The 27,888-nt window shown below is 30.9% G+C and overlaps 1 protein-coding gene across 1 annotated transcript; it reads left to right on the top strand.

Moving 5' to 3' along the window:
• The first annotated feature begins 1,943 nt into the window (after positions 1-1,943).
• LOC118205560 (uncharacterized) lies at positions 1,944-27,386 on the top strand. The gene is made up of 3 exons (XM_035377850.2): positions 1,944-2,064; positions 19,081-19,963; positions 21,969-27,386. Exons 2-3 carry the CDS (start codon positions 19,120-19,122, stop codon positions 22,811-22,813), a joined length of 1,689 nt encoding a protein of 562 aa, XP_035233741.1. The 5' UTR covers positions 1,944-2,064; positions 19,081-19,119; the 3' UTR covers positions 22,814-27,386.
• The last annotated feature ends 502 nt before the right edge of the window (positions 27,387-27,888 follow it).

Raw genomic sequence — 27,888 nt, 5'->3', positions numbered from 1 at the left:
CTGGAAACTCTAGCTACGCCCCTGCTCGCCTTTAACTTTCATTGGCTTCAGATACGACTAAACAGGCAATATTTCAATAACAGCATGGTCGGCTCCAAAACCAGTACAATAACTACGGCCACACTTGTCAGATGAATGGTCAACAGGAGGAACGGGTGTCACAGAGAGTGTAACAGCCAACACCGACCCCGAACAACACTAAAGCGGAATGAGAGTTAATCATCATAGAAAAAAGGGATATAAAAGATTTTATTACATAACGACTTTTATCTCGTATTTACTTTACAGTAGCAGGACCCTCCACATTAAACATGGACTGTATAATGCGAAGATCATATGAGAATTATTTCTTTAACGGAATTATGTTACACAGCAGACTTCTGCCTTTCTTTACCATAAAACAGTCTGCATTTCACAGCAGACTTTTTATCTCACAACTAGCATGGCTTTCGTCAAGAGCAGCTTGGATTTTTCAATTGTCCGCGTACTTGTTTTAGTAGAAAATATTGCTTTAATAAGTGCAATATTTCCTCGAAGATAAAGACAGAATATTACAATAACCAAAAATCTTAGAAGTCTAAATAACTTAGATTCACTTTAGAAGAATATGTGCCTAGATATTTAGTATAGGAATTTCTGGTTACTGCACTCAAGTAATTCCCTCATCACTACATATTTTAAAACACTGCGATTGCGGTCCTATTGAGGCAGTCTAGAATCTTAGCCACAGCGCGTTTTAATTACCTGCAACGACAATTTTCTCTCTTTTTAAGGAAAAGCATTGTTCTGAGGAAGTATACTCTTAAAAACACTGGACTAGACAGTAATACTAAACAGACATTCTCTACTTGATATGACAAACCAAGCTGTGATTTCACTGATCAGATGCAGGAGTTTCTCTTGATTCAGTAAGTATGTTCAGTTCTTCAGTCAGACTGTTCTGAACTTCTTTCCTTTCAAGAGACTTCCTTAGCAGATTTCAGTTAAACTATTCAGTGTTTCCTAAATAGCAGTTCCACTTGCTGATATCATCTGGGATTGTTTCATAGAAATTTTGAATTACCTCAAATACTTCATTAATTTATCTATTAATCTACTGATTGCTAATAATTGATCTATTTACCTACTAACTCTATTAACATACTACTAATACTATTAATTTATCTATTAACCTACTTAGTTGTTCTTTGATACCAATTGCCATAAACACTTTCCATTTCCTGAACTTAATATTGTTTAAGAGATCTATTCTGTATCTGAAATACTCTCTTTTTCAGTTTAGATATGTACGTTTGGTAGGGGGTATCTCAAAAAATGGCGAACACGCTTCCAAGCAAGTATCTCCAAATATTTCTCCTGACTCAGCAGCACAGTTTTATTCAGAAATAAGATAGGAACAAAGCGCATTATACTTTTACACAGGATACGCAGCTGTAATTATGAACAGTACATTATGATTGACTGGGAAGAAAGCGTATCTATTGATTTTAATTATTAACCGATATGAAGTTTCCTGCAAAGCTCAACGAAGAGGGCACTAACATCCCGAACACCCAGGAAGATTCCGTTTCCGGTATTGCTGCGTTTGGTATCGTTGCTGTTGTGAATTTATTTTAGAAGTGTTTAATTCTTTGTTTTATTCTGATAAATACAGAAGTATGCATAAAAGGAAATCGAGTCAGTGTTGTGGGGCTGTGGGCTGTAGCATGAGAGATACAACTAATTTATTATCTAAAATAAAAATGTTCTATTTTCCTAGAAATCCATCACGTAGGCGTTAAAACGAACCTGTGTTAAAACGAAACAAAATTGGAATTTTTATCACAACCATAGATGAAATAGAAACAGAAAATGCCAAAATAAATAAAATAAATAAAAGCTGTTATATCCGTTTCAAATCGGTACGTATCAAGGAGGTTAGTATTCTAGGGTACATATGATCAGTTTAACTATATGGCCTCGAACTCTTTCAATTTGTAAACAACTGCAACAAGTGTTTCGGAGATGATCGAAATTTGGCAACAGTAGTAGCGGCATAAACATCTCTACGTTTGTTTACATCTTGTATGTATTTGACAAAATTTATGAATTTTATAATATTAAGAAATTCTCTTATCTTCGAAGAAATGTTTTATTACAGTCATATCAGCTGTCAGTGATTTTTTTTATATAACCATAATCAAAGAGTTAATTTTAGGCTAAATAACTTTTGACATTTATACACATCTTTGGAATTTTTGTAAAGAAATAATGTAAATTCAGCTCTCCATCTTTGAATTTCTGTGTTGCTTTACGTACATTTTTTTTTTTTAAATTTTATTTTCATAAAATGTTCGCTAACCTTTCAGTATTCAGCAGTAACGTTACAACCTTCATTAGCAGGCTTTTCGAAAGTTCCGTATATCATGCTGATATCACATCAGGGGTTATGGAAATAAGGTTGGGCATAATTAATATAGGGTGTAGGTAGGACTATCATGAAGCGCGACTGATCGTAACTTTCTAAATGAATCAATATGAAGTGCATGTATTAACAACGCTTTATTTTATTATTATTGATGTATTTGTTTTTATTTGTGTTTATTATTCAGATCTATTTAAACGTAACCGATATTTGGACTGTTCTTCTACAGAAATGAAGAAAAATTTTCTGACACCCTCAATTTTGTAAAAAAAAAAAAAAAAAAAAAAAAAAAAAAAAATGTAATAATATTTAAGTTTGCTAACTTATTGTTGTTGCTACTTCAGACAAGAATTTTCTTAATTCTTGCATCTGAAATGATTTCATAATTTTGATTGAATTATGCACTTTTATGCAGTGTAATATATACAAAATTATCAAGCTGATTTTTTTTTGGGAGGGGGCCGTGTCTATTACTACAATAGATTTATGGAGCGAAATACTTTAAGAGTCTTAAATAATCTTAAAAGAATCATATATTTTCTAGCGTCTTTATTTAATTTAAATGTAAAGTAGCCATATTTTGCAAAATTATTTAGAAATTATATGCATAATTCAGTATCACAAATAACAATATGAATAAAACACTTTATGTGTAAAATATTGTATAAGTTGCTGTATTTGAAAATATACATGCTTATTTTGGGGCACTAATAATTAAAGTTGTTTATTGTTGAATTCTTGCATTTAAATTTCTTTCTAGAATCTGTAAGCAATATTTCTAATTTGTTTAATTTCCTTTGTTATTCCTTGTTATTATTTTTTTAAATTTAATTTTTTTTATCAGTTATAGAATTAGGTGAGTTTATTTAATTACAATACATTCATTTAATTAACCATACAAGAAACATATTAACTCTTGAACATTAGAGTTTGCTGTACTTATATATTATCACTGCCACCTTAGCAGGATAACTATCCTTCAGTCAAGCAACATTGCTGGTTTTTTTTTTTTTTTTTTTTTTTTTTGGTTGCATTTCAATGTGTCCAATGGTTTTTATAAACAAACTGTGATATTTTCCCTTTCATTTCAGTTTTAATACATCACTTATGGACTTTGCCAGCAGTGAAAGAAACTGCACTAAAATGCACTAAAAGTTCTTAATGAATACTGTGTTTTACCGCAGAATTGCTAAATGAAACAATAAGGAGTTTGGTATTAGTCAAAGCATATTGCCGAGTTTGTGTAGTTCTCTGATTCCTGATCTGTTTTTGCTGCACATGTGAACCCTTTATATAAATAAGTAACACTCAGCGTCTGATTACAACTAAGCTTCACAAGGCTCAGGTCTGGAGTCCCAAAGTCATCTTATAATTGCTCATAAGCGTGCTTTTCTTCATGAAAATGGGGAAATTGGGCATTGGGGCTCCTGAAAGAACCACCTTCTGTTTATTATGTTCTGAGCACATTGCCATAACATGCATGTGCATATGCTGTCTGGTATCTTCATTTAAAAACCTCTAAGTTCCTTATCTAATTATCTGCTGTTTATAATATTTCCAGTTATACACGCCTGGAAATGACAGCAGATTTCATTCAAATTATATTTGTCTTGCATTTTATAGTTCTTTCAGGCATGTATGCTAATTGTTTATTTGAGAGACATGAAATACTTTACTGGTACAAGGCACATAAAATTTGACTTTAGTGTAAGTAGCATTTCTTAACTCGAGGAAAAGTGTTAAAGGTATGCTTTTATATTATCTTCTACCCATACTGTAAGTTTAAAATTATTTGTTTCAAAAGTCATTATCGTAATCATTAGCGAAAAATTGTCTCCAGTGCTGATCCTATACTGTTGGCTGCCTACGTGCAAATTAAAATTGGCCGCCTTTCTTATAGAAATATAATATATTTGATAATCATATGTCCTGTGCTGTGTACCATCTTACCCTCTGCCCTGATTTTGTCCATTAGCCAGAGATGGCAATTTTCTCTTTCATGATGGAAAAAAGTACATCAGAAGAAAAGATTTCTTCAGTATTGAGAAAAACATGAATTACTTTATTCTATTTTCTATTCATATACGTAATTATTAAATTGATATTCCAAATGATAGCAGTGTTTTCATCTTATCTTTCTGATTTAATTAAGTTTTATTAATCTCTAAGAAAACAACATACAGGTTTAAAATGGGTAAGCTCATATAATACATGACAAATTGAAACCATAAAGTGTACAACAGAGATGAAATATATTTATTTAATTAAATTTCAATGAAAAATATTAAGTTATTAATTATTTTGGGAAATATACTATGTAATTTGTATTGGTGATAACTTCTGAACTGAAAAAAAGGAAAAAATGTTTCTGGAAGGGGAGGTCTTCCGTATAAGGTTTTATCCCGAACCTCTAGTTTTGCAAATCAGTCACTGTTTGCAGCCTTATAAAGGCTAAAATTTTAAAACTAAAACCACAGGTTTTTCTTTATGCCAGTGTTATGCAGTGCTTGCAAGTAGATTGCTCTTTCAATTTCACATAAGTTTTGCATGTGCAATAGTAAGAATTTAAGTTCATTACTATTATTATAAATATGGTAGGAGTCTTTAATCATTCTAATTTGAATTTTGTGACAAAATTTAATCAGTAATTCAAAGCAAAACTGGCATAATAAATTGATATATTAAAAATTTTTCTAAACCTCTTTCAAAATACACTGCTCATCAAAATTAAAGGATAATGAGAAAAAATATATTCATTAAGTTAGTGTTGCAATCAGTGCCCCAGGCTGTAATTATTAATGTTAATTAAACACAATTGAACACAAAATTGCACTTCTGCACATACTTTAACACTGGAAATATGCAAATTTGATAATTGACAATGTGGTGCGCAATGGACACATATTGGAATTTTGGTCTGTAGTGTTGTTTTAAGTGAATGTGGTTTCTGAGAGGGATGAGTATTCAGTAATTATGGCTCAAAGGCATCCTTTAAGTGAAAGTAAAAAGTGGCGAATAATTGGTAGAATCAAGGGATTGCAAATGGAAGTGGTCAAAGATTTGAAATACCTCAAAGTGTCGTATCAGGAATTTGGAGCCGCTTTCTAAACACTGAATCAGTTGATAGACAATGAGGTCAAGGGCAACCAAGAATGAGAACTACATGTTTTCTTCTGTTATTGTCAGCTCGAAGAAACTGCAGAACAACTACAATTGATTTGGTTTAGACCTTCAAGCTGCCGCAGAATGTTTTCTTCTGTTATTGTCAGCTCGAAGAAACTGCAGAACAACTACAATTGATTTGGTTTAGACCTTCAAGCTGCCGCAGAAACTTGAATTAGCCATTCTACTGCTGCATGAAGGCTTCACGAGGTTGGACTGTATGTGAGAAAGCCAAAATTGTTTGTGTCCCACTCACTCCAGCTTCCAGATGGGCCCTTTTAAACTGGTGCCGTTGTCATGTTTATTGGAGCTTAGACAACTGAGTATTGTTACTGTGGTCAAGTGCCCTAGTATTGTTTACTGAGAAGTCCATATATAATTTGAACATGGATTGTAGATGTGTTTTGATCTGGAAAGAGAAAAGCACATTTAACTTACCTTGTCCGTGATTTATCTCGTTTCTGCAACTGCAGTATAATGATTTGGGGAGGAATTAGGACAAATGGCTGCACTGAGCAGTATATCTTTCAAGGAGGCTCTGTAACTGCTTCGAGATCTGTGACTTAGGTATTGGAATCCCTAGTTGCTTTTTAAGGGTGCCGTTGACCTAGAGTTTTTGCTCATGGATGGCAATGCTCGTTCTTATTGAGCATATATTATGTCAGAATACTTGCCAACAGAAGATATCACTGAAATGAATTGGACATCTTACTGACCAAACTTGAACTTGTATGGAATGCCATGGCATTAAATTTTAATGCACCAAATTCATCTCCAGACCCTCCAAGAGCTGAAAAGTGCATTTTTAGAATTCAGTTCCATATGACTTTATCAACACTTTAATAAAGTCTATGAAATCAAGATGTGAAGTATGCATATCTGTCCAAGGTGACCATAAAACATATTATTATTAAAGAAAAATCTTTCCACAAGAGATGACTTAATTTTTCTATCATTTTCCAGTTTCCATAAATGTAGTTTTAATTTCAATATTTTTCAAATAATCAACTGTCAAACATTGTAATTTATGTTAACTAATGCTTTTGTACAAATTTCTATTAATAATTTTTCATTAAGTGTCAGTTACGTTTTATTTCTGTCATTATCTTTTAATTTTGATGACCATTGTAGTATGTAATGTATCACTATTTGCAAGGCTAGAGGAATGCTAAACAAGAATGATGATACTCTGTCAGCAGTGTTTTGGAAATTATGCTATAGAAGAATGCACTGAAGGCATTAACTAGCAACTAGGTCTCCACTTAGCCAATGATCTGCGCTGAAATGGTTGTAAACTTCTGAAGTGTAACTGGAAAAAACATGCTAGAAATTAAATGATAAAGTAATAAAAAAGTAATGTATTCATGTTACAAAGAAATTGCTGTGAAGACGATATTAATTACATTAAAAGAGGTGCATACATATTTTTCCATTAAACATTGGAGTTTGCTACCATTAAACCATGAAAGAATATTTATTTTTTAATGAAACCATCTTGAGGCAATTTGGTGTCTTTTTACAGATGAAAAGGTAAAAGTTACTTATTGGGTGCAAGTAGATGGTTTTCACAGTGCTAATAATATAGTATATATATACACATAAAGATTCCCAGATTAAAAATACTTAAAGTTAACAAATGTTATCAACACATGAAAAGTAAACATACTTTAGCAATTTAAAATACAAATTTTAATTATTAAATAAGGATTATGTGATACATTTAAAAATAAATCATATATTCATCTCCAAATCTTTCTGTAATTTTTTTGCTCTGTTCTTTTTCCCAAATATGCAACAACCTATTTCTGTCTAAGAAAGCAAAATTTCAAATCAGAGAATTGTAGACACTTGGCAACACCGGATGTTTACCAAATGCATTTCCTTTTTGTTCCCTCTAGATATTTTGAAGCAAAATTCTGTATTTCTGGAAAAATTTTACCACAGTTTTTACCATTGCTGGCAAATTCCACAAGTGCATATTTTAAAATTAATCCTTCAATGCATGATTTTTTAAAAACTTTTTCTTTTCATTATGATCATGGCTTAAAAAAACATGGAAAAATATTAAAAAAAATTATTTAACATTTTTTATTGGTTATTTTTTGAAATTTTAGGTTTGATGCATATATGCATCGTCATGCATTTAGCACTAAAATGTAACCACATGAAAAAATAATTTATAATTATATAATTAATAAATATTGGTATAAAATACTTAAGTATTTATTATTTTTAGAAGATAATGACATTAATTTGAAACTTAATTCTAATTAATCATGTTCAGACTTTATAAATTTAAAATTGCAATTAAATTTAAATAAAAATGACATATCATATATTTTGTACATGTACATTTATTGTGCAATTTATGTTGTATGGGAAATTTTGAAACAATTTCTATCCTTATTTAGACATGATGTTACAGCGCATTTTTCACATCCAATAAATGTTTGGAATTTGCAATTTGGCCTTTTACAACGAGTGTGATTTTTTGTTCCATATGGGAACATGTTGAATTTTATCCTGTCAGACGCAAGTTGGAGGAATGTTTGATACGGTTCCTCTTCTTTTCACATTGTAATCATTTTGTAAAAGACAGCTCAGACTTCCACGCTTAGGAACTGATCTTTCACCCATTTCAGAACCAAACCAACCCAAAAGGCAGCCAGGTTTAGCAAACCCTTGGGGTTGGCTCCATTCTGTAGAACGCCCATTTATGACCGCAAGCAACCACGCATTTATAACCGCAAAGTCTAAGAAATGGTAAAAAAAAGATCATATAACACTTTTTGATCTCAGTTATCTATCCAACAAATCTACACCCCCCTATTTGTTTGTTGTATCGTTTCACAACATTTGAACAGTCCATAGTAACTTTTTTTTTTTTTTTCTTCTTATCGAAGCTAGAACTTCTTTCGACATTAAATTACATATTTCAATTCCACTACAACCTGCAACTTATTTAACGTTAAGGGGACTCAAATCTTTCTTCTGTTGCTCATCTGTAGGGAGCTTGCAACGTGGAATTCTGTTCTACGCATTGTTCCCAAACAAAGAATGCCCTCATCAGCTACATAATTCATTATGTCAACTGAAGTATGAAAGTTGTAGAAATACAATTTAAAATTTTGATTTTGAGGAATCTCTCTAGAAAGTGTAATCACAATACTTCCACTGGTGCCCAGTTATGCCTCATTTACTAAGCAATTATGAGGTAGATTTTCTTGGCCTGAGTATACATCAAACTTGTGAAAAAATCCATTGAACTCACACAAAAGATGTTTGAAAAATATTACTCACTAAATGAGCATAGATAAAAAAGATCAAAGGAATTTTCAATACAAACAAACAATATACGTACTACATAATTAGAGACAAAAGTAATATTTTATGACTCTAAATAACAACAATGCATGCAAATATCGAGTGGGTATTGCTGATATAAAAATAAGCATGAAATAAAAAGTATTATGAAGTCTTATAATTATAATTCCACTCTAAATTTTAACCTGATTCATATATGCATCAAATGGCACTCTAGAGTGAAACCTAATCATAAATTCATAGTGATGCATATATGAATCAAACAAAAAAATTAAAATATTTCATTTTAAAACAATTCCTTGGTTAAATCTTAACACAGAAATGAGAAGTGCATACCTTCAGCTATATAGAATAAAATTTTTAAGCCTCTACTAACGAATTCATGAATAACACAAAGCTAGCTTGACCACCGAGAAAACAGAAATGAATTCTGTGTTCTTGGCACCAATGAAATACAGAGTACAGTTTTATGTTGCCACCTACTCAGGAAAAAAACAGCTAAACATTGATATAGATATGTTAAGATAAAAATCAGCCTAGTAAACCATTAATAATTTTTTTTATGCTAAATTCCATAAAGTTTGGTATGATTCATATATGCATCACCATGCATTGAAAGGTTAAGTTAAATGCAAAAAATATGATTTGTTTATAAAAACTATTGGAACTTGAAATACAACAAAAAGAACACATACTAAAATGGCACTGCTTGTTTAAAAAATGTTTATGAGCATGATTATGGGAAGAAAAGTCATCTGTATAATTGCCAGAGTTTGACCCATTCTGAAAATTTGCTGACTTCTAAGATGGTTGTAGCAACACACAATTATCCATGAAAATTGCTGGAGATCCAGGCAAGTTCCACCAGTTGATCCTGCAGAACTCTGAAGGAACTAAAGGCTCTTTATTTAATAAACGATCAGTGTTAGACCTGTTTTATGTTTTCATTTCGTAAAAAGCCTTTTTATTTATTTATTTATTTGTTTATTTATTTTTTAATTTCTACAATTTTGTTATGCCTCTGATTTTAGTTGAAATTCTGCTTAGAATGCTATGAATACAAACTTCGCCTAGGTAATTGTTTGATTCTGTTATTGTTTTGTTTGCTATATTCAGCTAAATATATCATGCCCATTAATAAATTCTTTCTTTGATAATAGGATCCCATAATCTTGAAAATAATTCAAGGAATATATAGAAGGCAGGTCTCAAATTTTAGTAATTTTTTTTCAAAATGAAAATAAAAAAATACAGCAATTAACCTTTTGATAGTCATCAAGGAGCTTAGCTAGCATTCCTGTTATTGTACCACAGTGAGTGCAAAATAGCAGAGCTTGTGTTACAAATTTATGACTGACAGATATATATTTCATGTATTTAGAAAGAAAGAATTGCTTAGTATTAACAAACAGAGCATGACTTACTAAGAAACATTGAAGGTAAAATCAGATGAAAGTGCAGATGTTATGTATTCTTAATGGTATGCCTAGCCATAACTGGCACTAAATGTGCTGCTTGGCATCAGTTTCACTGTTAATGGGATAATACATAAGTAACAAAAATGGTATTCTGGTAACCAAATAAATGAATTCAGCTGAGAAGAGAACATTATATATATTTTTTATACATTTTTAAATGTATTAAATCAAAAATTGTATTAACAACTTTGAATCATTCACTAAGCATTTATTTCCCTTACCAATTTGTACTATTTCCATCGGGAATTCTGAATGTTTTCAGAAATTTATTTTTGAGACCGATGAATTAAAAGCACGTAGCATACGAAGTCCAAAATCCAGGCATAATTATCTGGTGTGATCTAAGATCTGGATTTCAGTATCACCAGCCAAAAAAATACAATAAACATTCTAAAAGCACTAATAAAAGAAGCTCTACAAAGTCTACTAGTCTATGGAGAATATAGTAACAAAAGAAGGCAGGTATGCTGTAAATGAGATTTTTCTCGGTACTAACGACGAATCTTGCCTGTTATTTTCAAGCACCTGTTAGCTAAGCAGTTGCACTGTATTCAATAATCGATATTGACTTTCCACTCTTTAGTAGTTGGAAGGAGGGGCTGGGCTGGAGTTAAACATTTTGCTGCCAGATGCCATATGTGTGGGTCCTAAATTTTGATGCTGGGTATTTCTCTGAATTCTAAAAATTCCGTTGCCTTTAAATTCTACTGCCTCTCCTAAATCTAAAAATTCTGCCATTCCTAATTTTTGCTTCTTGGTGCTCCTCTGAATTCAAAAATTTTGCCATCCTTAAATTTTGACACCTGGTGTATGTGCACCCATTGCACTTTTTCTGATGCTTGCTGTGTGGGGCATTAGCAGTTTTCTATCCCTAAACAATAAGTACACCAAAATGTTGCCATGTCTGCCATTATATTAGATTTAAACTATGGAAATTTCCAAAATTTGAAGTTGAGCCATTAGGGTTTTTTTAAAGAAGGTGAAGAAATCTGCAATGCCTTTGCTGGGATTCGAACTCCAGTTACCCATCCCATCCAGCGTGACACTATGCAGGCTTGTGGAAAAGAGTGAAAATACCTCATATACTATACCTTTTGAATAAAGTGACCACACATCCCGATTGGGACAGTCCCACTTTTTGGAGGACTGTCCCATGTCCCGCAGATTTTTAAAAATGTCCCGCTTTTTAGAAAATATCTGCATTTCTTATTTTAAATGTACTCTAAAAATATATCACCTATTATTTATTAATTATTATAGTGAATATAAAGAAACATAAATAAAAAAAACACATAAAATGCATGCAGAGTAAAATAATTTAGGTGATGTAATGAGTTAGATTTAATTGGTGGTGTTCGATCATTGTCGTTATGTCTTGTCAAGGAATATGTATTGTTAACGGAGGAACGGCTAGCATTAGCTGAAGGACTATTTGCTTTCCCCACCATAAACCACAATCAAAGTTTGAGATCAATTGATTGTACGTAGCAAATGATCAAAACATTGCATGACAAAACATTTGCAAAGACAAAAACCGAACAATTATTTGTAATGTTTTATCACTATACAGTCGAAAGTCATTAATCCGGACTCGTCGGGACTTCGGCGATTCCGGATTATTGATTTTTCCGGATTATAGATCATCAATTTAAATCTGGTAAGATGGCATGCAGAAATTATACAGTTAAAAATATGAAACCATAATTTATGAAATAAAGAACAATTATGATATAAAGGGTATCAAAATTTACAAAAAAAAATAAAGCGCTTAATATTTATTTGTTTACTTTATTAAACATTTCTTTCAATGTAAGTTGTTTAAGTTGCTTCGTTTTTTATGGGATAATACATTCTGTTTAATTCTATAAACAGACATAATTTCTTGTTCAGTTACAAAGAGTTCCACTGTTCAAGTCCTATAATTGCTGTGTCGAGAATACCGACTAATTTGTCAAACGAAATTTTTTCGTTTTCGATAACCTCTGTCACTTTCTTTGCTATCGGAAGTGAATTATAATGACGAGGAATTTGATTTAAATCATATCAAAGCCCGAGTACATCGAGATGAAATACTACATTTAGTAAGGAATTATAAGCCAAATAAAATAAAAACATCTGCGCTGAAGATACGGATAGTGCTGACAGATCAACTTCCAATTCATTGCGCGCCGCAGCGTTAAAGATAAACAAAGTTTAGATAAACAAACGTTAAAGTTTAGATAAACAAAGGATATGCCTTTATCCATTTTTTGCAGCAATTCCACTTTTTGTTTAATCGACTTCGAAACATACTTTCGCTTTGTAGATCCTTTACATATTAGTAAATATATATCAGATATTCTATTTGACATAATCGAAATTTCAAGCTTACTTTTATAAAATTGCTCTAACAGTCTGCAAAAAATAATAAGCCGAATCCAATTCGAAGATTAAGGAACAACGCAATCTGCAACATTAACTGAATTAGATAATTTTAGCTTAGCTTATACCTTCCGTTATACATTAAACACGCATTCGTAAACGTGTTTTGCGCACGCTCACACGCATATTCGCAGCCGTAAAGGTCTTACGCGGACGCATGCGCAGAAAGTTTGTAGTTTGAGGTCTGGATTATAGATCATTCCGGATTATGGGTGTCTGAATTAACGACTTGACTGTATTGGTTTTCACAATTGCAAAAAAACTTAGGTAAATGCACATTTATATCCATATATTATGAGATGCTTCCAACCACAAAGATTTAAAATTATTTCCCACAATTGTTAGACTTTTTGATCCAGAAACAGGAATTAAAATTAGAATATTAGATTTTGTTTCATTGACGGTTCATTTTCATTCAATAAGTAATTACTATTTTGAAAAAGAACAATTTGAACAATAAAATTATTGCTTATTGTGAGGATAACACTAATGCAAATTTTGGTGGAAAAGCTAGAAAAGGCATCAATAACGTTTTTACGAAACTTAACGAACATTTGAACCAAAAAATTATTGCAGACGATTGTGCAACACACAATCTACTGAAATAAGGCATTGCAACAATAACACATTATTTGAATACAACTACTGCAATAACACATTGTTTAACTTGCACAATCTACACAATACTATTCAAACATCATCTGACTTACTTTCAGTGGCTGTTGAAAATTGCAACAATATGTGCAATGTGGCATTGCAACAATAACACATTATTTGAATACAACTACTGCAATAACACATTGTTTAACTTGCACAATCTACACAATACTATTCAAACATCATCTGACTTACTTTCAGTGGCTGTTGAAAATATTATTGCAAAAATTTATTCGTATTTTTATATATATACTGGTCATGTTGAAAGTTTGATGGAGTTTTGTGAAAGCGCAGGAATCGAATATGAAAGAATTATTGGTTACAGGAAAACACGATGGCTAGCTCTTTTACCAGCTGTAGAAAATGTCCAAGAATATTGCAGGTCTTTTTTGAAAATGACACATCACAAATTTGTCTTCCGTTCATCCACAACCAAGCTACGTTATTTCACAATGCTGTGAAACTTATCGAAGGGGACAAAATTTCAATTACGGAAGTGTCAAATGAAATCAATAATTTAAAAACAAAATTGAGAGAAAGATTTGATAACGATTACGTTCCTTTAGTTATTCAAAAGGACATCACTAGGTTGGAAAAACAAGGTGCCATTAAAGGACGTGATATTCTGAAAGAAGTCAGAAATTTTTATAATAACTGCTTGGAATATCTTGAAGAATGGACAATTTGAGGATATTAAATATTTTCATTGGGTGACATTAAAAAAGGAGGGAATATGTGGAAAAATCTTTTTAATATATTAGTAACCATTTTCAGAAAAATAATATTTGCAAAAATGATGTTTTTGACGAAGTGTCATTGGTAAAAAGATATGTTACTGATGAAAAAATTAAATGTTTGTTGTCTGCAAATGTGGAACAGACAAAAAAATGGACGGAGTTATTCCTTCATTTTAAACAGAATAATATTTCTTACGAAAATATTTTGAAAAATGTAGAATACACGCTTTCCCTTCCAGGAACAAATGCAGCAACAGAACGTGTTTTTTCTAGTATCAATAAAATATGGACAATTGAAAAAATGCAGTTGAACATTAAAACTTTAAAATCTGTATTATGCGTAAAATATAATTTGACCAATTCATGTGAGAAATCACAACGTTTTAATAAATGATCTGATTCTATTGCAAAGCATTCACTCAGATAAAAAATATGACCATGAAAGAAAATCATAATTTTCTTTTAATGCAATTTTAAATTAATTAAAAAACATAATATTCAAATTATTGTTTTTTACAAACATTTTTATAGAGTTACCAATAGTTAATAATAAATATATTTTTGCAAATTTTGGTATATTATAGACAATTATATGAATGTATATAATAAAATATATTTTTTTGAATTATTGGTCTTTCATAACTAAATTACAATTTTCATTTCATTCCATTTGTCCCGCTTTGTCTCATTGAAAATGTGGTCACTTTACTTTTGAAGGATAACTGGGAGGAGGGTACTCGGTTGCCGAATCCTGGCAGATTATCATCCACTAACTTTTAGTTCAGAAACCATTTGTAAAGTCTTTTAGAATTTTTTGAATCTGGAGACAAAAAATTCACGATACCCTTGTTAGGACTTGACCTCCAGACCTCTTGATTATGCATTGAGCATGCTTCCAGTTACACAATGATTGGATTGGATTGGATTGGATTATTCAGTTATGGCAAAGCACATGAGGGCTATCTGCCTAAAGGGAGGGACGCCTTTGTGGAGGACTTTCTAAGGGAAACTGGCCCGTATATACATTGCACATAGGGAAAACCACGGAAACGCCATGCAGCCAGCCCGTTCGCGGGATTCGAACCTTGGACTGAACTACCCCAGTTACACAATGAAGGCATGCTGAAAGGAGGGAAAAAGTACCTTATACCAGAATCACGAATGTCCTAATGATTCTGGATCTCAGACTTTGTGCTGTTTTTACTTCAATTTTAAATGTTATTTTACTTGTGTAGAATTCATATTTATGAATTAAACTTCACCAGAATTTTTTTTTGTGTTTTTTCTTTTTATGGCACTTATGTATTATCCTGTCAACCATGAAAGCTGGCTATCATTGAACCATTCAAATTGAGGGAGATTCTACTATAGTTGTGTTAATTGTTCCTGGAGAATTTGAAAACACTGGCACCTTTTTATTTCATAAACTATCAATATTCAACCTGCTCTGTTTTTTCTCTCTTCCATAAAAAGGCTTTTGTTGATGCAGTACAAAGTCCATAATCCTGACTTGTCAGGACTTCTGGCGATTCCAGATTAGGGGTTTTTCTGGATTATAGATCATCAATTTAAATCTGGTAAGATGGCATGCAGAAATTATACAGTTAAAATTATGAAACCGTAATTTATGAAATAAAGAGCAATTATGAAGTAAAGGGTATCAAAATTTACAAAAATAAAACTTAAGATTTGTTTGTTTACTTTATTAAACATTTTTTTCAATGTAAGTTGTTTCGTTTCTTTGTGCTATTACTTTCTCTTTTTCCCTTCATTCCACCAAGTCCTGTAATTGCTGTGTCAAGAATACTGACTAACTTGTCAATCGAAATTTTTTGTTTTCAATAACCTCTCAGTCACTTTTCTCACCATTGGAAGCATGCATTAAATGCGCATGTGTAAAGTATACAAAAAGTTCGTGGCTTTGAGGTCCGGATTATAGGTCATTCCGGATAATGGATGTCCAGATTATAGATTTTGTACTGTATCTGTTATTTGGTTTGGCCACCCGATTTAACTGGAAATTCTGATTAAAACACTATGAATGCAAATTCCCAAAGATGCTTATTCCAGTCTATTGCTGTTTTGTCAACCATATTATGTCCATTAATATTCACTTTTTTTGGTGGTAGGATTCCCATAACTTTGAAAATAATCTACTGCTTACTGTCCTGTAAAAGAAAGGTCCTAAATTTTTATCTCTCTTTTTTTTTTTTTTTTTTTTCCAAAATGCAAGATAAAAGTATAACAATAGCAGTTAATTTATATCCTTATTCACAAAAACAGTATGTGGAATATTGAGAATCAGCTAGGATTACATTAGACAAAAGCGAGATGTTTCCTCATGTTTATCAGCAAGTGGCTCTGAATCACACTGCTTGATGACAGTTTCACAGTTAATGGCATAATACATCAGTACCCTTTTTTTAAATTTTATTTTCAATAAAGCTAAATTTTCTGTAATTTTCTTTCAGAACTTTATGATTATCTACACATCATGAGAAATCTCCAGTTCATTGCCTTCTTTCCAAATGGCAGGAAATATTTGTTTGTTTTTATGGTTCATAGGTTCTGTCAATAAATAATACTAAACAGAAGCATTTTAAAAACAGCACCTTTACTATTAGTTATGACTCAAAAATGACCTTGGGGGCAGAAAACACTGATTAGCAAAATAGTGGCTAAATGTAAAGGATGTAAATCTGTAAGTACTCAAACAAACAAGTACTATATGCATACAGTGATTGGATGTTGTTACATAAATAAGAATCATATATCACAAATATTAAATACACTCATGTCCATAAATTAAGGATAATGCAAAATCAGGCAAAGAAAGAGTTAGAAGCAAAACAAATTTGACTTATTTGTAAAGCTTATTTATTAAACAAAAGGTAAAGAGCAAAAAAAAGATGCTATATGTTTGATATTATTAAAAAAATTAGCGATTTTTTCTCCCTGGAGCAAATTACAAAAAAAAAAAACCTATTTACAAAAAACAATATTACATGGTTGGTATGATTGTTAATACATTGTATGTCTCCCAGACGATGCAATACAGTCCATACAACGCCTAGGCATGCTGAGTATCAAATTATCGATCTGATCTTGGGGGATATTATACCACTCAAAAAGCAATGCTCTCCGAAGTTCCGGTAGACATGTAGGAGGGGGTTGACGGGCTGCAACTCATCGGCCAAGCATGTCCCACACATGCTGTACTGGATTCAAGTCCGGTGAGAATGCTGGCCAGTCCATACGGGTGATATCCTCCGATTGAAGGCATTCGCTTACGGTGTTTGACGACTGGCATTGTCATCCATAAACACAAACTGTGCGCCCATGGCGCCCCGAAACAAACGTACATGTTGTTCCAGAGTGACGTCCCAATAGATTTGGCTTGTTATGGTTCCAATTTGAACATGCAGGTCAGTTCTGAAACCCAGAATAATTCCACCCCAAACAAGCACTCCTGCAGCATCGTAACGGTGTCATTCAATGATGTTTTCTTGGTGGTAATGGTTACCTGGAGCTCTCCATATGAAAGTCCGGCAAGAATCAGACTGCAAGCTAAACCTGGACTCGTTGGGGAACATCACACAAGCCCACTGTTGCGGTGTCCACAATGCATGCTCTCTACTCCAGGCTACCGCAGGTGACAGTGAATTGCAGTAAGTGGAACGCATCTGACAGGTCTACGAGCATATAGACCAATCTGCCCTAAGCGTCTGTACACGGTCTGCCTTGAAATTGTCGTACCAGTGGCTAAAGAGAGCTGACAAGACAGATCTGAGGCTGAGGCCATTTAGCAGTAACTGCCAAATAGCAGTCCTCATTCGGCATTGTAACTCTGAGGCGACCTGTGCTGTAATGTCTACTCACATTACCATCATCTTAGAATCGTTGCCAAAGCCTGGGAATGACACTCTGGGCAAGTCCAGGTTTGTCTGATACTTCCAGTTTGGTACGCCCACATTCCAGACGGCTGATAATTCTACCATGTAAAAAATCGTCCAAATGCGTCCTTTGTGTCATAACTATTCGGTTATTGCACTGAAATGCTTATAAAGCGCCTGCGAACAATTTTACTTCTTTGCCTGTATTCCTTATATATCACTCTCTTACACTCTCGTCGTTCAGCGGCCGAGCGGTAAAGACGCTGAACACTGGTAGTTCGGTCTGAGGTTCGAATCCCGCGAACGGGCTGGCTGCATGGGCGTTTTCGTGGTTTTCCCCATGTGTAACGTGTATACGAGCCAGTTTCCCTTAGAAAGTCCTCCACGAAAGGCATCCCCCCCTTTAGGCAGATAGCCCTCGTGTGCTTTGCCATAATTAAATACACCAACTTACACTCTCGTCATTGTGACGTACCATCGGTGTCATCTGGTTACTTCCTGAAATTTGCATATGATTCTTGAAGATGTGTGTAGTGATTTTACTGGTGATATATTTATTTTAGAGTTCGATTTCCGCATAACTCTGAATTATCCTTAATTTATGGACATGAGTGTATATTAAAAGATGATTCTACTGATTGTTGAAACCAGGGATTTAGATAATCAGAAAGTACCTTTCTTTAATTAAAAAGAAAGTTGCTTTGAAACTTCTGCATTCATTTTGAAATTCTAAATTTTAAAATTGATGAACTCCAAGATAAATTAAAAAAATATCTTTACTGAATTTCTTGATGCATACAATTTTTAAGAATTTAAATCTTTCACAATTCTTATGTGTATTTTTCTTCCTAAAATCATATGTCCTGACTTAACAAGCTATCTGGCCTGCAATGGTTTGTTATTTATAGTTTCATTTTGAACTGATATGCAGTAATATTAGTCTTTTGGTTTTTTCTTTGTGTATGAGATCTAAATAATTAATTTTGTTGTTTTTTTAATTTCAGTATTCTGAATTTAAAATCACATTCAAGTTTCTATCAAAAATGGCTTTTAGATATGCATTTTCTTTCTTCTGTGCCATGTTCATAGTTTCATATTGTGAAGAAGATTCCAAAATAATATATATGCAAATAATTCATAACAGTTTGTGTAAATGTGAAAATCTGATATCAGATGAGGTTTTCATGTGCCGAGATTTATCTGCCGGTACCGAAACAAAATTGACATGCATAGGTGAGGATTCAGTTAATGCTGCTGCTGAAGCTGTAAAATCATTCAAGCATTTACAGATTTTGGATGTAAGTGTCTGCAATGGTACTTATGACAGAATTCAGCAGAAAGATCTCCAACATTTTTCAAATATCACAATCTTAAGTCTTGCTGATAACAAGATATCAATGATTGAGAAAGAAGCTTTCATTGAACAGAAAAATTTAAAAGTTTTAGACTTATCTGATAATTATATATCTGTTCTTCAAGATCATATATTTGAGCACCTAGTGTATCTTCAGAACCTTAGTGTTTCAAACAATAGAATCAGTGTCATTGAATTTAAAGCTTTTTATAACCTCCACAATCTTGTAGTTCTTGATCTGTCTGGTAATAATCTTCAGTCTGTCGATAGTGACTGGTTTCGAGGTATGGAAAATCTACAGATTCTATTACTGAATTATAATGAAATAACTTCCATTCAGCATAATAGTTTTCATCATTTAGCACATTTGCAAAAGTTAGATTTATCATTTAACAGTCTGAAGCAGATACCAGTTCGGTCATTTTATCATCTTAAGAATCTCAAGTTTCTATCTTTGGCAATGAATGAACTCAAGACATTGAATGAAAGTACTTTTAAAAGCAATAATATGCTTGAAAAAGTAAATCTTACTGGTAAGATTTAGCTTTTTACTTTTTAAATTTTAATGTTTGATTTATGATTTATTGATTTATATTTTGTGAAAAGCAGTGTATTTTTATATATTCAGGTATCACAGAATTTTTAACAGATATTTGTACTAATGTAAAAACTGAATGTTTGAAAAATATAAGGTAATAACGATGTACTTTCGCATTACAAGTAAACCATAATTCAATGTCATTCTGTGTCAATATTGAGACCCTTAATTACTTGTTGATACTTAGTCACAATTTACTCGTACTGTTTTTTTAATTATTATATAACGCTTTTATTATCAAAACTTTATAGTCTTGTTATAACATAAGTTTGGTTAACTGGTTAAAAGTTAAGAAATGTAGTTTGAATCCTTATCCAAGAATTTTTGGCTACATTTAAGTTTATGGTTCTTTGCCCATACTCTGTATTATATAAATGGTATATTTGTGGGTGGGGATTGTTTCACATTACAATACATATATTGACAAATGTTTAAACTTTTCAATGAATATCCAGAAGACAAGTATTTCTTAAAATGGGTATTTGCATAATTAAGAATAGACTGTTACTAGTTAAATAAAATATAACAAACCAATAAAAACATCGTTTGTTTTTGTTTATCATATTAAAATTTATTTGAATATCCTAGAACTCATCACTAAAACTTCTACTTAACTTTTTGGCAAAGTAAAATGGTCTTTTTCAAGATTAAATATAATAGTTTGGGATTGAAACTTTGTCTTCATTTATGCTCTTATATTTCTGTAACTAATTACTTTTAAGTAGCAAAACTAATGAATTCTCTACTTGACATCTTATTCATCAGTTTGTGCATGCAGATGTACATGCCGCATATCAAGTTTATCATATGTTTTGTTCAAAATACTTTTATTTCTTATTTAAACTTCACAGATGTATCATTAAATATTTCCATTTATTGGATTCTTATCAAAATGAACAATAATTAATTACTTGATGCTGTATTCAACCATACAACTGATAAGTGTTAGCATTACAAAAGACATAAGATCTGTCTTTCATGCTGCCTGGTCAGGGGCGTAGCTAGAGGGAGGCAAGGGGGGGCATCTGTCCCCGGGCGCGGAATCCCAGGGGCGCCAAACTGATGTTACGACATTTTAGAATTAAATGTTTTCCATCCTTGGCAAGCAATAGGGGGCATGAAATCTTCAGTTGTCCCTGGGTGCTGAAAACCCTAGCTACGACTCTGTGCCTGGTAAATAGTTAATTTCTAACATTGCCAACGGATGTGGCATTAAGAGCTTGCTTTAATATATTTTCTAAATTATAAGTTGTAGTTTGACAAACTGGGCATTTTAAAAACAATAAATGTGCTTCTTAATAACTTGTATCTTTACTTTAATTATATTAGTTAATTTAATATGTTATTATTATTTATTTATTTTTTTTTTATTATATTTAATAAAAGATACTTTGGTAATCAAAAAAAAAAAAAAAAAAGTGGTGGGCAATCTACTGCTTCTAGTTGTTTGTTTATATTTTAGGTGACAGCATTAAATGATTGTTGTTTTCATTTCTTTTTCTTGCCAATTTATAGCATGCTATAATTTAAAAATAGCATTTTTTTGGCACCATCTAATAAATAAATAAATAAATAAATAAAAATAGTAGATTGCATACAATATGATTACCAAAAATACTTCATACTGTAAAGCAAACACTTTTTAAAAGTAGAAAATAGTTCTGTATTGATGTATATGCAATCTACTACTTTTGCAGTCATATCCTACGATCATTGATTTGTAATTCACCAAAAGGACTTGGTTAAAATAAGCTTGGCGTTAAGCGATTTTATTTTTAGTCTGTGATAGTAATTCTTTTTTTTATTATTTTATAACAAACATTTGCTTTTACACAGGGTTGCTTTTGCACAATAATTAGAAGTTGGCTGTATACTCAGTTCAATAATGTATATCAAATACATATTTTATTTAAACTAATGTTCACCTCCTTTTTTTTAAGGTAATTTATGGGTATGTGACGAGAAATTGCTTCCAATGAATGAATGGTTGAAGAAATATGAAGCATACAAAGAAGGAGCATTATGCATTGAACCTCCAGAATTACATAACTATACAGTGCAATATGGTCTTGAAATTTTAACTATGGAACTAAAAATCAAAGAAAATCCCATTTGTAAAAAAAATATGTGTAACTGCACTATTTCTAAAGATAAACTTGTCGTCACTGTAGATTGCAGTAACAGAGGGCTTGTTAGATTACCAGAGGTTTTGCCATATAAAACTAAAATGTTAAACCTCTCTAACAATGATATAAAATCTTTAACTACTGATCATATAGATGCTGTTTTGTGGTCAGATGTATCCTTTTTATATCTGAACAATAATGTCATAGATTCACTGAAAGGTCTGGAAGGTACTTGGCTGTTGAAAAATTTGGTAGCTCTTCATCTCTCAAATAACCAATTGACAGAGATACCAATACATATTTTGGAGCAATTTCGTGGGGGTTTACTTGATGAGTTATATCTCTCAGGTAATCCATGGAATTGTGATTGTAATACAGTTCGTTTTCAAACATGGTTGCAGGATAATTATAGAGCTGTTCGTAATTTTGATGGAATTACTTGTTCAACTGATAGTGGCATATATGCAGGGCTAGCAATTTATAAATTAAAAAAGTCTCAGTTATGCCCACAGCAGGTGCAATTGGTAAATTACCTAGACATTTTGAATAGCTTGATGGCTATTGCTATAATTATTATAATAGTGAAATTGTCATATGATTACTGGTTGCAAAAACGAACAGGCAAACTACCACGTTTTTTCAGTTTGAATTTAATGTAAAATGATATTTAAATTACTTTGAAACCAAGCACAAGGGAGTGGATGCTAAGGTCTGAGAAAATATAAGTTTTAATATTTTACATTTGTTGCTAGTATACAAAGCTTATAAAATGAAAATGAAAATCATCATCTGTAGTTTTACATATCCTATAAAACATTCTATTTATATATGTGATGTAAAATACTTTTAGATGCATAAAAACTTCTTCATGTGTATTAGTACAAAACTGACAAATTATGATCGAATTATACACAAAATTTAACTTTGTAAGTAAATTCAGTGGAATTTTTGTGCTTTAAAACAAATGGTGCCAAACTCAGTTCTTCCAATAACTGGATGCAAGGCTATAATGAAAGGCTTGCATGATAACCTTTTCAGTTATTTATCATATGTAATTATTTGCTATAAAAACAACGTGTGTTTTCGGTAAATAAAATTTGAAAAATAGTTTAGCCATAAACTGTAAATAATAAATGCAGAATTAAAGTTTGCTTTCACATTAATTAGAATAAAAATTTAACATTTACATTATATTGGTTAAAGATCCATTCTTATTATTTCCATTATTGTATAATATAGTTAGAAATGGTGTGTCATTCATGAAATTATAATTCTCTATGCAAATGTCAGTTGTCTCATTCTGATGCTGATAAGTTAAGTCATTAAAATGCAGATTGTTGGTATGCATTGAAACTTAGCAATATGCTTATGTAAAAAATCATTAAAGGAAAAGTTGCCATTCTAAACAATTTTTGTTAATTCTCTATGCAAATGTCAGTTGTCTCATTCTGATGCTGATAAGTTAAGTCATTAAAATGCAGATTGTTGGCATGCATTGAAACTTAGCAATATGCTTATGTAAAAAATCATTAAAAGAAAGGTTGCCGTTCTAAACAATTTTCGTTTTGTGGCACAGTACTAGTATAGTGTCGATGTAGGTTTTATCTTTATGTACATATTAAACATTTTAAATTTTTTACTGACTAAATAATATCACTTACTTGAAAATTATGTACAGGTCTATAATTTAAATAGATCATGAATCTGATAAATTTGTTGCAATGTTGTTGTAAAATAATGGAGAAAACTTGTGATACATTACCCATTCTGATAAATATTCATGTGGAAAATTAATATTTTAAAACCTGAATTTAATTCTGTGTTTCATTTTTAATGATTCCATTCTAATTATTTGATATCATTTGTGATAATTTATTTGCAAATAAATCATGCGATGAATTGAAGTCTGCTGGTATGAAAATCATGGATGAAAGTATTTCAAAAAGCTTTTCTGTAAGGGATGCAGAATCTGATGAGCTTTTTAAAAACTTAATCACCACATGGAGCAGCAGCTGCATAGTTTGGCACTCAAATATGACTTAAATTGGTTAATAACAGTACTTAATTATGAAATGAATGGCTTTTTAGATTCTGGTCTTTAAAATATGTACTTAAACTGCTAGTTTAGCCATTTTCATCCACATTCATATATACTGGTCTGATATATTAAGTTTATATTTTTTCTCTTTAATTTCTCTTTATTTTTTTAAGAATAAGGATTTATAAAGTGTTTTCTCACATTTTTAATTTAACTGACTCCACTAGACTAAACTGTGTAATTTGAAACATATAATTTTCCTCCATTGTTTGGTAGCAGCTATGAACTTTCATCATTTTAGAATCTAAATATACAATGGCTGTCTTCAAAAGAAGAATGATTATGGATTCTCTAGTGGAAACTATATTGCATTTATATGAAGGAAAATATGAAAATATCTATTCCTGCTATGTCTTCAATCACAAATAAGTTGTACTTGTTGAATATTCTAATATTCCAATGTCTGCCCCTTGGAATAAAAGCTGAATTAAGTTTCTATTCTTGGAATAGCGACAGCCATTTTATGTTTGGTATGATCCAAATAATTGCTTAATAAATTAAATAGTATGTTTAAGAAATATTAAATGGCCATGCTAAATTAAATATTTTGTCTTTATGTAAATTACATAATTCACAATTTTTTAATTTAAATCCACATAGTAAAAGATACATTGCAAGAATGTCATTGTCACTGCTTATGTCTGAAATTAAGATAAAAGATACACGGTCTGCTGTCAAAGATTTTATGTTGGAAATGTTATACCATTACATTAATCCTTTTTATCACTACTTTTTTGTTTGCTTGTTTTTGCTTTATATAAATTGTTATGAAATGCAATTAATTTCATTTCAGCACTTTAAACTCAGCCAATGACTAATTGTTAAATTTACATGTTATCTTCAAATACATATTATTCTACAAATCTCTCTATAATTTATCCTCTCACAGTGCTCGAGAAGAGGGGGAAAAAAAAGAAGTTTTATTTGCTTTATTTAGTTCATGTAGTAAAACCCTGCTTAATTGAAACAATGCAAGAAAATGACAATCAGTAAATTTGAAAATTAGTCATCTTCATTTATTTTTAAAATAAAGTTTTATTCATTATTTCATTATATAGAGTTAGTTATATACTTTGCAATTTATAATATATGGATTTACGTCTCAGTGTTTGTGCATCAGTACTTCTCTGAAATTTGTTTTTATTATGTATATATACGTCAGTAATTTACTTTTAAATTCCCCTTAATAATAAAAATGTATGATAAAGAAATTAAATTAATGTATATGTAATCTATTTCTAAAAGAAAAATTATGCTAAATTTGTGTCTATAGAATGAGTAATTTTAAAATTGTATAGTAGAGCTCAGCTAAACAAAAAAGGGCTACAAAACAAATGTCATTAGAATCCACAAATGAGAAAACAGTCAAAAATGTGAAAGCTTGATAATTTGTCTAGAATTCAATATTTCAAACATAATCAGTTCCTTTGGCTGACAACTTGAGACTTTTTCCAGGTAATGCAAATGGAAGCTATTTATACTGAAAGTTCTCCACAAAGGCTTTTTTCCTTTAAAAATATAATCCTGAAGTGGTTTTTTTTTTTTTTTTTTTTTCCTTTATAATTAACAAATTTGGAAAATTAGTGATAAGATGTTTTCTTGTAGCATAAGACATTTTCTGAATTTGCATATAGCCACAAATAAAATATATTTAATTTTTGATAAAATTATAAAACCTACTTTTTAAAGAATTTATAAATATTAAAACTGTTAAATAAATTATCTCTAGTTCACAATCATTGAATAGTTCTAAAATCAGAAAAATTAGAGCAGAAAATTTATATTTTTTAATGATTTCAATTTTAATATTGGCTGTTAAGTACTTAAGACATAAATTGATTCATATTAAATATTTCCGTATTTCACACTTCTTAAATATAGAAAATTTAATATATTTCTTCATTTACTTTTGCATTTCTGAATGTGATAAATATATTTCTATTCATTCCACTACTTGTATAAATATGAACTAACATTTATCTTTTATATCTTTTGTTTTGTTAATAAATATTGAATTTTATATAACTTTGTTTTCCCCAAAACCAGTATCATTTTGAAACAAACTGAAAAATTTGGAGATTTCAATTTATTGTTGTAGTAAATCTCTCATTATATAAGAAATATTGTATGGTAAGCTTGTGAAAGTTGTACCTTTTAAATATTACATAATTTCACACCAACTGCACCTCATTTGGCTAAATGAGTTACCCCTTAGTCAACCATATTGTTTATCATTGTGTTCGTCTCCTTGTAATAAATTAGGAGAATATAATTCAGTGCCTAAAATGCAAAGGATGAGTATATAACTTATGTGCTGGAGTTGACATGAAAATGAAAAAATAGCTTTGTGATCATTGTTGTAATTAATTGTATAAATAAATTAATTGAGAAATAGGAAATTTTATTATAACTATCCAATGTTAAACATAGTACGACTTAAGCTATAGGTGGTACGACTTAAGCTATAGGTGGTACGACTTAGAATATGTGTTTTAGAAGCGGTATTAAGTTTATGTTAATAAATTTTGTTAATCGTATCCAAGGAAGTAGACTATAGAATTTTATTGCAATAAATATCAGCAATGACAACATAAGATATTATTACTACAAATTTTTATTTTCTTTATCTTATTTCTGTGATTTATAGCTATTTTTTCTTAGGTACAACTTGCACAACCGTACACTATATCTGCCCTTATATAGACCATAAAAAATGTATTCTGTAATTAAAATTGTAAATGTACAACAAAGAATGGTTACTATATGTTTTAAAACATAGTTTTCACTCAGTAATTCATTAAAATTAGTATAAGGATTGATCATATTTATTTCTGCTAAATATTTCTAATGGCTGGCAGCTATGCTTTTTTTTTTCTAAAGTTAGATCAAATGAATTACATCAGGTGTACGTATGTGAGCGTCTGTTTTCATGTTGTATATATTAATGTTATATCTATTTTGTTAATTGTTTAAATGTTTACCTTGTTAATAAATTGTCAAAATATTAAAGAAGAAATGTGTCTTTGTATGATTAATTCCTCGGTCTATTTCTTCATAGTTGTCTTTTCAAAAATTTTAATTAATCACTTCAAACACATTTATGCTTTCTTTGTTACATCATTATCTCGTAATATTTTTAATTTAAAGGAAAGGAAATAAATTTAGTTTCAGTTTTAATGAATAAATTTTATGCTTTTAGCTGATTTATGCAGTTTCATTTCTGAATTGTAGTTTAAAATGATTTCACGGCTAGTAATTAATTTTGATTAATTTTTGTGTATGGAATTTATTATAATTAAATTAAATTTATTCAGATCTTTTGTCTAGTTGAGAGTTGTTTAAAGGGAAAAATAGTCACATATTCTTTTTAAATCTTTGTATAATCAAAATGTAGTTATAAATATGTAGATGTGCGATGTTTTGATACACTAAACAATCAAGTATTTTTAGTATTTTTAAATGCTATCTAACTTTGAAATATTTGATTGAAAGAAGGTACTTGGGTGAAATACAATACCTGGCCTGTCCAAAATTTAACTAGTATACAACCTACCAGACTTAAACCCTTTTTTATTGTAATTCTGAGATGGGCAGCAAAGGTGAGATAGTTTTCTATATAATACTTTCCAAGTATGA

This window comes from Stegodyphus dumicola, chromosome 4, assembly GCF_044657685.1.
Source record: "Stegodyphus dumicola isolate Sdum_Otavi_A_Nest chromosome 4, ASM4465768v1".
Lineage (NCBI taxonomy): Eukaryota > Metazoa > Arthropoda > Arachnida > Araneae > Eresidae > Stegodyphus > Stegodyphus dumicola.
Note: the sequence above shows the minus strand (reverse complement) of the source record. Positions and strands in the feature narration are given on the sequence as shown.

Bases quoted from the DNA above. Each gene is read 5' to 3' on its own strand.
- LOC118205560 (XM_035377850.2), top strand. From the start codon at position 19,120: ATGGCTTTTAGATATGCATTTTCTTTCTTCTGTGCCATGTTCATAGTT. The intron at 19,964-21,968 runs GTAAGATTTAGC...CTTTTTTTTAAG, and splicing joins TGAAAAAGTAAATCTTACTG to GTAATTTATGGGTATGTGAC.